The 11,051-nt window shown below is 37.4% G+C and overlaps 1 protein-coding gene across 1 annotated transcript; it reads right to left on the reverse strand.

The window, feature by feature from the left end:
• Positions 1 to 2,018: 2,018 nt before the first annotated feature.
• On the reverse strand, positions 2,019 to 9,342 carry hsh2d (hematopoietic SH2 domain containing). The gene is made up of 6 exons (XM_030132548.1): positions 9,310 to 9,342; positions 8,640 to 8,795; positions 7,031 to 7,120; positions 6,764 to 6,929; positions 3,544 to 3,804; positions 2,019 to 3,415 (listed from the first exon to the last, which is right to left on the reverse strand). Exons 2-6 carry the CDS (start codon positions 8,765 to 8,767, stop codon positions 2,951 to 2,953), a joined length of 1,110 nt encoding a protein of 369 aa, XP_029988408.1. The 5' UTR covers positions 8,768 to 8,795; positions 9,310 to 9,342; the 3' UTR covers positions 2,019 to 2,950.
• Positions 9,343 to 11,051: the final 1,709 nt, after the last annotated feature.

Raw genomic sequence — 11,051 nt, forward strand, 5'->3', positions numbered from 1 at the left:
GGAAACTCTAACATCAACAAGGCTTACAGTTTCTAAATTATGACTTTTTATTGCACTATTGCGAATTTCTTTTCAAAATATTACACCTTCAGTCTTGTAAAAGTATGACATTATTTTATGAAATTCAGATTTTTTTTTCAACTACAACTTTATTCTATTAATATTATTATTCTCAAAATACAACGACTTTATTCTCGTAGTGACAGGTATTTTTATTTTTCCTGCGTGGCCCTAATACACCGTCGTACATTTCTGTGGAAGGTCTTGATTCTTTTTGGAATGTGACATTTACTTCTGTGGGCGGTGCTTCCTGTCTCTTGTATGGGAGGGAGGGTCCACTGCCCACACGTGATTTATAACTAGAGTGTATGGAGTTCTCGGACAGCGCCCCAAACAGGAAACACATGATTTGACGAGTCATTAAATTACCAAACACATTTTTAACTATACTTGAATGCAGATTAAACCCAGTAGTCACAGGCTGTATCATGTATACTTAACGCCATTAAAAACGCACAGTCCAAGCATGTGGTGTAATTTCCAGAAAATGATTTGCTCAGGTGCCTATTTTGTACATGTTGCTCACGAGATGACTAACATAGTTAACAGCTGTATTTTTTTCATTCCTGACACACACGACGTCAGCGTTTGCACCAATCCCTTAATGTCGGACATTGAGTCAAATCTCTTGTACAGAGTCCCTCTTGACTGGTAATTTTAGGTGTGGTCAATAGCTGATATAAGGGCAGCAAAGAAAACACTGAAATGTTTTTGCCAGTTCAAAATGACACGACTTACAATACAACAGAGAGAACATGTCATTGGCATTTACGCACAGGTCTGAGCTGTGGTGAAGTTGCTCGCCTTCTATGCTGTCATCGCTGTACAATCAGTCGTCTGAGTGCCAGATCGGATCCCACAGGACAGTTCCATGCGTTGTTGCTGCACTGCTTGTTTGGCAGCCAGAGGTGGACACACCTGATAATGAATGATGACACTTTCAATTTCTGAGTACCTGTATTCAGATCACAATTTGTCCACAATTCATTCTCTAATGACCGATGCTTCCCTCTTTAATACGAAGGTAACCCCAAACCAATTATTTTAATATATCTCAAAATTTACATATTATTCTGACCCGTGCGTTTTTAATGGTGCTAAGTATACATCCTTTTTATATAATTTGTGTGTGTGTGTGTGTGTCCTTATTTTTTATTGTCTTCTTCTTCATGTGAGACAGGTGGGGCGGGGCCCTAGTGCCCTCTATTGACAAGCCACTACTGAGTAGTATGCATGTTCTCCTGCAGTCAATACTGTTGGACAAATTGTCCTGACGTCAGTAGTATCAAACATGTTCTTAAGTCAGGAGTGTCAAATACGTGTATCAACGTGTGAAAACATGAATGAAAATATAAGTTTTCAAGTGGGAGATTAATTCAGACTGGAAATCTTTCAAATGTGCTTTATTTGCTTCAATATCCAGAGATACTATTATCTGGCTTCACATATAAATGCTGACCATGTAAACTTGCAAAATAGTGTTTCATAATCTTTAACCTCTATTACATGTACCATACGCATGCATGCACAGCTTTCTGTAGTTGAAAGAAATGTTGTTTTACTGGAAGTACTGAAGTCTATCTGCGCTCACACGAGTAAAGGTAAACCACACGCACTTCAACAGTCTAAGTTTGAAAAAAGTTTGACCAGTATCTGCATACTTGACTTCCCTGTCATACTGCTGATAACAGTTCTGTGTCTGATGCAGTTGTCTGGCACCTGACATCATTTTAGATTTACATACAGCAAAACACGAAACTTCCTCCAGCTGCTGTTCATATTCCATTACATTAACAAAGAGGTAAAATATTCCTTTTGAGTTTAACCAGAGAGGAGGAGCTATAAAAGAACTACAGCCGGGTTCTCAGAATAGAAACTTAATAAAACTATAAATCAAACATGTTATAGCTGTAATTCAGTTCACGTGAAACAGACTGAAAAGATGATATGACCTTTTGAAAGTTCAGTATATTTGCTCATGTTTGGGTACTTAGATGGTTGAAGTCTGTTTTGTGTTGGGACTCAGATGATTATTAGCTGAATCAATTTCTATGCTTATATTTCTATGTAATTTCCAATAGCTTAGAATTGGAGTTGCCTAGCATCTGCCAATAGCTGGAGTTGGTTTTTAAACTGTTATTTTTAAGTAGGACTTGGCATTTTGGCCATAACCATATTGGTTTTTTTGGTGCCAGAAGTGATGAGATAATTCAGGAGAGTACAAGAAGTACTGTGTGAACTATGGCTAAATGCTTGCTTACTTACGCACATTAAAACAAATTTTATCATACATTTACACTTATTTGATGCTCTGTTAGTTTAACTTCAAACCACAACTATAATTGAGCTGTTTGTCAGGAAAGAGAAATGTTATACTCGATCAACAGAAGCTCGGAAAATTCCAGTTTGGCAGATAAGTGAGCTATCAATCAAAGCCCAACACAAAAGAACATCACAACATTCTACTAACCCTAAAATGTTATTCACAAAGATAATTTAAAGATGAACCTCCAGAACCTCCAAATGCAGCGAATGAGGCAAGAAGGAAGGAAGGAAGTTCTATGGGAGCCATGCCTTTGGAGCCAGTATCGTGTCAGTATTACACTTAAAACCCTTCCACGCTGGCTTCACTTTTGTCCCATAGCCCTTGCTGCTCAGTAACCCCCTAAACATGCAGAAATCTCCCATATTTAACCTAACAGGTCTATGTAAGATCTTTAATGTAGAGAAACAAGATGGCCAAAACAAAATCAAAAGTTGCATCATTAAACATACAGTATGTGAGCTTGAAATGTTCCATGTCTGTTCCTTGATCCACCATTATTTAACGTGACCAAAGATCTGCTGATCAAACCATCTGTATTGTATTTGGTCAGATGGTAGCTGTGTCTTAGTAACCAGGGGCGAAAGGCGGTGGGGGCAGGTACTCCTGAGGTAAGACTCCATCACTCACAGGGGTGCAATTGTAGGAAAAATGAGAACCTTCAACCATTTGCTGTAGCCCTGGGATCTCCTGGTATTCATGCTCAGTATCTTCAGTGCTTTCAGCGGATTTGGCCCTCTGGTCTGCCCCCACATTAATGTCCTCGTACACATACTCCAATGATGAGCTTCTCTTCTTTTGAAACTTCTTCTTAAAGTTTTTTAGGTTACTGACAACTGATGGCTTTGTGTCTTGGCCCTTTACAGGCTGGACGTTGGCGTCCTGTGCAGATGGACTCTGAGGGCTGGAGATGGTTTGGATGCAAGACTGGTTTGGCTTTGGTAGAGGCATACAGCTCCTAGAAGCAACTGCAGGCGGTTGGCTGAGGGTGGTGTCGGTGACTGTGTATCTCTTTCTGGTTGTAGGCACAGGCTGGAGATTATATAAGAAATAATATAAAGATGTCTGTTAGAAAATAAAAAAAAAATACTCTTTGTTTGTAAAACCCTTGAAACTACCCATCTAAATATTACATTCACCCAAGATAATATGATCAGTACCATGTCTGGAGGTGAGGAGAAGACAAATGAGCATTGTTCTTCCAATGACGGATACAGTCTGCCTGGTTGGCTGTTTGGAAACAGGGCTACAGAGTGCCTCAGGTTCGTTGGCCGATGAGGAAGAGCAGGCGGTACGTCCTCCTGTGATACTGGGTGGCTCTTGATGGGTTGTATTGAATTGTTTGGAGGTGAAATGCTGTTAGGGGTCAGGCGTCTTTGAGGAAACAGTAGCTCCGCATAGTCAACCTTGTCATTTGTTGCCTTTATAGAAAGTAAGATCAGAGAGATATTAGTGCAAAAGAAAAAGGAAGCACATTGTGTGATTGTGGAGTATGTGTAGGTGGAAACAAAATAAACAAATATTGTGGTTTGGGTAAAGGTGACTCATTATAAATGCTTGGTCAAATACTGTACATAGTAATACTGATGCTTACTGTCACATACAGCAGTATCCTGTATAATGAGTACAAGCCCCTAAAAACAGCACTACTGAATCATTTCTGTGTTGACTGGGCTGATTGTGAATTTGTGTTTTTATTTAAGTTCTTTAACCAGGAAAAGACTCTCACTGATACTTGAGAACCAAGACAGTAAAAATACACTTAACAAGCTTCAGAGGAGGGGTTCCTTAACTCTTGAAAGTGAAATTTAGTGTCTCTTCCAGACCTAAACTTTGTTCACAGAAGAATAAATGAAACTGTCACTACGGTAAACCTAATCTGTTTGATTACTGTGAGAAGATACTACTTCACCAATATTTCTATAATTTACATACAATTCTGGGATTCAAAGGAAATAAAAATAATGCAAATGTTGTCTAAGCTAACAGCAACTAATGTTGTCTGACCTAAGCTAAAAACTACTGGAGAAAATATTTGTGGTTAAATAAAGAACATGTTGCTAATCAACTTCACTAGTATAATGTAATTACTTCTTTGGAACTGACATTGCACATTAATGAACATAGCATATAAAACCAATGTAAATAGGCCAGAGTCAGCATAACTGCTAATTTGCATCTGGAATCCCCTTGGCAAGTTACAAACAATTACATTTGTGATGAAAGCAGAGGTTTTAAGATGGCGCTGGTTGGTTTTTGGAGTGTGTACATAGGACCTGCCACATTGTGTGTGTCCCCAGCAGCCTTGTATAACACAAAGTATTCATTCTTTACAAAAGAAAAATGTGCAGCCATCTTTTGCCTTATTAAAAAATGTAAATCTTATATTTTACCACTAATAAATACAAAGATGATGGTGAGTAACTTCAGTCTAGATTGCACCTTAATTTAAAATAATGGTGACTGGAGGAAGTAGTATTTTCATATACAGTATATATAAATCAAATCAGGTTTCAGGTAACAATGGCAAGAAAAAAAACAATAATATCAGTAGTAAAGAGCCAAAGTCCTGCCCCTTCTGGTTGTGTCCCATGGGAGCTTATTTTGTTAAAAAAAAAAAAAAGAAAAAAAAAAAGAATAAATTGTATCACAGTGAGTGACAATTTATTGATCCTGTTTGCATCATAGCAGCATTTACATATATGATATCTGTCAGTTTATTATTATTATTATTATTATTATTATTATTATTATTATTATTATTATTATTATTATTATTATTATTATCCATCCATCCATCCATCCATCCATCTATTGCCTTCCCCTTATCCGGGGCCGGGTCGCGGGGCAACAGTCTAAGCAGGGATGCCCAGACTTCCCTCTCCCCAGACACCTCCTCCAGCTCTTCCGGGGGGACCCCGAGGCGTTCCCAGGCCAGCCGAGAGACACAGACTCTCCAACGTGTCCTAGGTCTTCCCCGAGGTCTCCTCCCGGCGGGATATGCCCGGAACACCTCCCCAGGGAGGCGTCCAGGAGGCATCTGAAACAGATGCCCGAGCCACCTCAGCTGGCCCCTCTCAATGTGGAGGAGCAGAGGCTCTACTCCGAGCTCCTCCCTGGTAACTGACCTCCTCATCCTATCCCTAAAGCCACCAGCCACCCTGCGGGTCTGGGTGGAGTTCGGGGAGGCCACGGAGATTATTATTATTATTATTATTATTATTATTATTATTATTATTATTATTATTATTATTATTATTATTATTATTATTTTACAAATCAGGAAAGTTGCAGTTAGTTGTAAAACTTGAATTAGCAGACTATGGAAAGACTACACACCTAAAAGCTGTAAAAGTGACATTAGCACAGCTGTGTCTCCCCATATTCTGCAGAGATGCTGAAGATGTCTGTACTGCAATATGACCAGACTAATGGTGATTTTCACCTCATGTAATACTTTTCATCCCACTCTCAAAGAATGAGGTAAACAGGGGTCACCCACCCTGGTCCTCAAGAGCCACTATCCTGCATGTTTTAGATCCTGTCTGTTTTTAAATCCCTTCTTAAAACCCATCTTTTCTCCTTGGCTTTTGAAACCATGTGAGATATTGGAATGTATTATTTTTATTCAGTTGTTTTATTTGGTATTGGTTTATTGTTCTTATTTGTTGTTGTTTTTAATTGTAGAGCTTTATATGTTTTAATCTATTATTGTATTAAATTTTTCTATTTAGGTTTTATCTATTCTTCTGTATTTTTATTTATCGATTTATTTTTTATTTTTACATTTGTTCTATGTCTTTTAATCCAGTCTTGTATTTTACTGTTATTTTTTATTTATTTTTCTGTCCAACCCTTTGGTCCACTGTGGTTGTTTTAAAGTGCTTTACAAATAAAGTTTGATTGGATTGGATGTATCCCTCTTCCAACACACCTGATGGGTCATTATCAGGCTTCTGCAGAGCTTGATGACAGGCTTATCATTTGAATCAGGTTTGTTGGAAGAGGGATACATCTAAAACATGCAGGAGAGTGGACCTCAAGGACCAGACCTGGTGACCCCTGGGGTAAAATATGCAGAGGTAGTAATAGTTCTGGTGTTGATTACCTGTATTTCATGCAACAAAGGATGCAGTCCTCTGAGCTGTTTCCATACAAAAGTAGTTGTTACTCCACTGTCTTTACCACAAACTGTGACTCTCCTGACTGTGTTTTTGTCTCTCACCATTTATTGCTGTTCATATGTGTCTAATGTTTGCTCTGTGGGGCACAGTGGAAGGGGGGGACTTCCACTGCACTGACAACTACTCTAACCAGAAAGCATCACATTAATCACTTATGACTAATCACACTAGAAACAAATTTCAGTTTTGTATTTACCTGTCCACAGGGGACAGTCAGCACCTCACTGTAAGGCATTATGGGAGTCCTACGATGAAAGTCCACCAGATCCTGCAGAAGTCTGTGACGTGTGTTTTCTCCTACGATGATGTAATCGCCGTCCTCCAGAGCATCGATCATAAAGTGTCTACAGCGGTCCTCAGCCCTGAAGTCAAGACATGGCATCAAAATTGAAATATCAGAAATTTAAACTGATATCCGACCTATGAAACATAAAGTAACTTTAATCCTGCTATTAACACTCACCGATAGGAGAGGGTGTAGCCAATCCTACTCTCACTGACTCTGATGAGGAAGTAGCCAGGTGGTTTGGGCATCAGTAGTTCTTCTGCTGTCCTGCTCATACAATTAACATGATCAAGTTTCTCCAAACAAAAGCATCTTGTTACAAATGTAATTTCATCTGTTAATAGACTGACAGTGTTAAAGGACAGTAGTGTTTAGGATCAATTTTTGGAGACAACTGCTATGGGAATTGTCCATGTCCTCCATTCCAGTGTTTACTGACAAAACTGGGTTGTTTCTGTTATCTAGAAACATTTAAATTTCAAATTTATTGGAAAAAAATACAGGTTTTTCCTGTTTTCAGCCTTTTCTCTGAATAATGACATGCTTAACTGTTAGGAAGCTAATACTAGTCATGCTCAGGGTCTCAAAAGATAATGATGAACTACAAAACAGAGAGGACAGGATGAAGGAAACATTTGTGTTGCACCTCGTTTTCAGTGCTCTTTTAATTTTTACGAGAACTTCCACCATGATAGGTTGTAATCTGGCAAATGTTCAGCAAAGTCAGATGTAGATGTTTGAGCAGTTGACATGTGTTGAGTGAACATTGTCTTGACAAACAGAATTTTTATTCTGATGTCAGATTTGTTTCTGTCAGATAAACAGTTACAATAAAATGCTGTAACAGAGTGGAATGTTCAAACTGTGGTAAGCAGGATAATGATTAAAAAACTTTGTTGAAGTTTACAAGCATATGGTCTAAAAAAATATTTAATTTATGTCACTTCCTGAAAACGGTCACAATGAAAGACCATAAATAAACACCACAGTCCAAACGTAACTGGATATAAATCATTTATATGATTAGAGGCAGCTTGGTCTTATCTATCACAGAATTAAAGAAAATTTAGACCTCTTTATCATATTTTGGGCAATACTTTTTGTGGAAAATGATAATTTACATAAATAATATGATCAAATCTTAGGCATATATTGATAAGAAGGAGCGTAAAACAGAAAATGGCTTGTTTTCTGTCTATTATCTCTAAGTGATAAAGGAGATATTTTATTTATTGTTATTAAGTCATTCATTATAAATACACAGCTCATATCAGACTAAATATGTGTTTAAATAACAGGAACAGGGACAGAAAACACACTGTATAACAGGACTGAAGCTAGGTTTATTTTCTTTGGCAAACTGAAAGATAAAAGGTGCCACAGTCTCATTTTGGTTGTTTGTTTTGGTGAAATGAAAATTTATATCTTATGTAATTTCTAAGAATTTTTGACAGATATTTTAATAAAGTAAATAGAGAAACATTTAGAGCTGTGCATCAGTATCTTCCTAAAAGGTTTTCGCTGACTTCCTCAAAAAGGACATTTTTTTGTTTTGTATTACATCTGTATAGTTCAGGTTTTTGTATGGGAAGGTACTTTTTTAATCTGATGTCTATGTAGGCTTTCAGAGCAGTTTTCTGCTAATATGGCTGACTGAAAACAATTACTATCTGTTATCATACTATCATATAATTTTCAAAACATGAGGTTCCACATTCCTCTGCCTTAACCATCAGCATTTACCAGCGGAGAGCACACAGCAATAGACATTCTTTTTAAAGCTTACTTCCTGGAAATGATGCCATGAAACCACTCAGGAATGATCCCATTCCTGATCACCGCCTGCAGCTGGGACTTTGTGAACCATGTTAAAGCGTCTTGCTGTGTTTGGGTCAGACCCCAGTCCATCTTCATATCACAGACTGGAACCAAATGAAATCGTCTGTTTGAGAGTTGAAAGAAAGAAAGAAAGAAAGAAAGAAAGAAAGAAAGAAAGAAAGAAAGAAAGAAAGAAAGAAAGAAAGAAAGAAAGAAAGAAAGAAAGAAAGAAAGAAAGAAAGAAAGAAAGAAAGAAAGAAAGAAAGAAAGAAAGAAAGAAAGAAAGCACATGTAAGCAGGATGAGTCATTGTATAGTATATAAAACAACGAATGGTTCATTCATTCAAAAGCCACTGGTCTAAAATTTCAGAAGAACATTGGATTAGTTGGACTTGTTTCCTCTCACTTGTATCCTTTATGCTCACCTGTACGCTCACTGAATAGTTGCCAGGTAAAGGCATGCACTGCAAACGGTACAAGTTCCAACTAACAACACCATAAAGCTGGTTTACAACACAAAAGTCAGTCTAGTTATAGTCTGAAACTATTTATAGCAGTGATAGGTGTTGTAACTTAACTTAAACATTAAAATACTGCTGTAATTGATCTAAATATAGCTCAGAGCAAACATACATACCTTGTCTGACAGATCTGACAAAATGACACGGCGTCTATCTCTTCTGAAGTATGACACTGCACAGCTCTCCTCTCACCTGCACCTGTTTGGGGGCGGAGGGAAACTCAATAGGGGAGACCGGGGTGGTTGAAACACATTCTACCTCAGCACTCGACTGTTTCTAAGTACCCCTTTCAAATGCTTGTACAAAGTAAATAGGTATTCTACAAATGAAACTAATATGGCAGAATAGTTATGCCAAAAATGTTCCTTTGCTTTACCAAGTACTAGGGAAGGTTGTTACACCTGCTGGAGTTAGAACAGTTACATAAAAGGATTATGACACAGGTCGCATCATATACAGCTCTGGAAAAAAAATTAAGAGACCACTGTAATTTCCTGTGAAATCAGCATGTGAACATGTATGACAGCCATTCTACTCCTGTGTCTGTGGAATTCCAACACAAACACACCTTATTCTACACTGTAACAAATTTTACTGTTAAATAACAGTAAAATACTGGCAGCGAGAGTTGCCAGTATGTTACTGGGTCAAGTCACGCGGTTATGTAGGGAGTGCCCGACTACATTTTATACTGTATTTCAAGATAAGTGATGTTATTATTCATTCTTGGAGAACTTTCTGAGGGACTTAATTTAGTTCATATAAAAAGTTCCGTAATTTCCTTGAAAATCCTTTTTTAGCAAAAATTTTAATGGATTTAGGAACTTCAGATGTTATACTATTGAACTACAAAAAGTTTGAAATCATTATCTCAATTCTAATTTTTTGATTCAAAGTCAATAGGTGCGTGACTTGACCCTACTGTTATTCTACAGTATCTCTACTGTAATCTACAACTACAGTTTCTTACTGTAAAAAGTAATACGGTACTGGGCTGTACTTAATGTACCTTTTACAGTAAAATACTGTTAGCCACAGTTGCTGCATTTTACAGTAACTACTGTATTCCAAGAAAAAATATATTACTGTAAAAAAAAATGTAATGTAATATTTACAGTATAACACAGCGAAAAGCTAGGATTTTACTATTTCAAATTACATTTTAAAATACAAAATCATGACCATTGCTAGAAAAAGCTCAAACAAGAGATGACCTTTTAACATTGAGCTTTTATAAAATTCACTGTCAATCACGTTCTGTAATTTGGCTCAACATTGGCTCAAAGTGCATTGCTTAGTACATGTGTCATGAATTCAGTCTCCTTTTTTCTTTGAACTTCAACAAGAGATCGTACATTACATTATTTTTATGGAGGCAATTTAATGTTTAATGAACCCAAAATGCCACAGCATGGTGACAGTTACATTGATAAAATCACAATTACCTGATAAGTGAACAACTGGAGCAGGATGGAGTTATGGCGGTGTTGGTAGAGAAGGATGAAAGCATCAGGTGGCCTCTGTTCCAGTGCTGTATGGGGTTAAGTCCAGGTGAAAATAGTTGTCCTCAGTTTTTTTCTCTTTTTACTTTTTCCTTCTATTTCGAAAAAGAACCACTTACCTTTGATGCAGCAAGTCTATAGTTAACATTCGTTGGATTGAATCTTTTCTAAATGAGCTGGTGGGACTTGATACCAGATGATTTTGTTCAGACCAGCTCTGGGCGGACAGCAGTGGAGGAACTGAAGAAAATACTGTATAATACTGTCAAATTTTGCAGTAGCTTGCTGTTTTAAATTTGCTACTTAAAGATCTTATTATTTACAGCATTATACTGTATTTTCAGATAACAGCACGA

The sequence above is a fragment of the Sphaeramia orbicularis genome, chromosome 4 (genome assembly GCF_902148855.1).
Source record: "Sphaeramia orbicularis chromosome 4, fSphaOr1.1, whole genome shotgun sequence".
NCBI lineage: Eukaryota > Metazoa > Chordata > Actinopteri > Kurtiformes > Apogonidae > Sphaeramia > Sphaeramia orbicularis.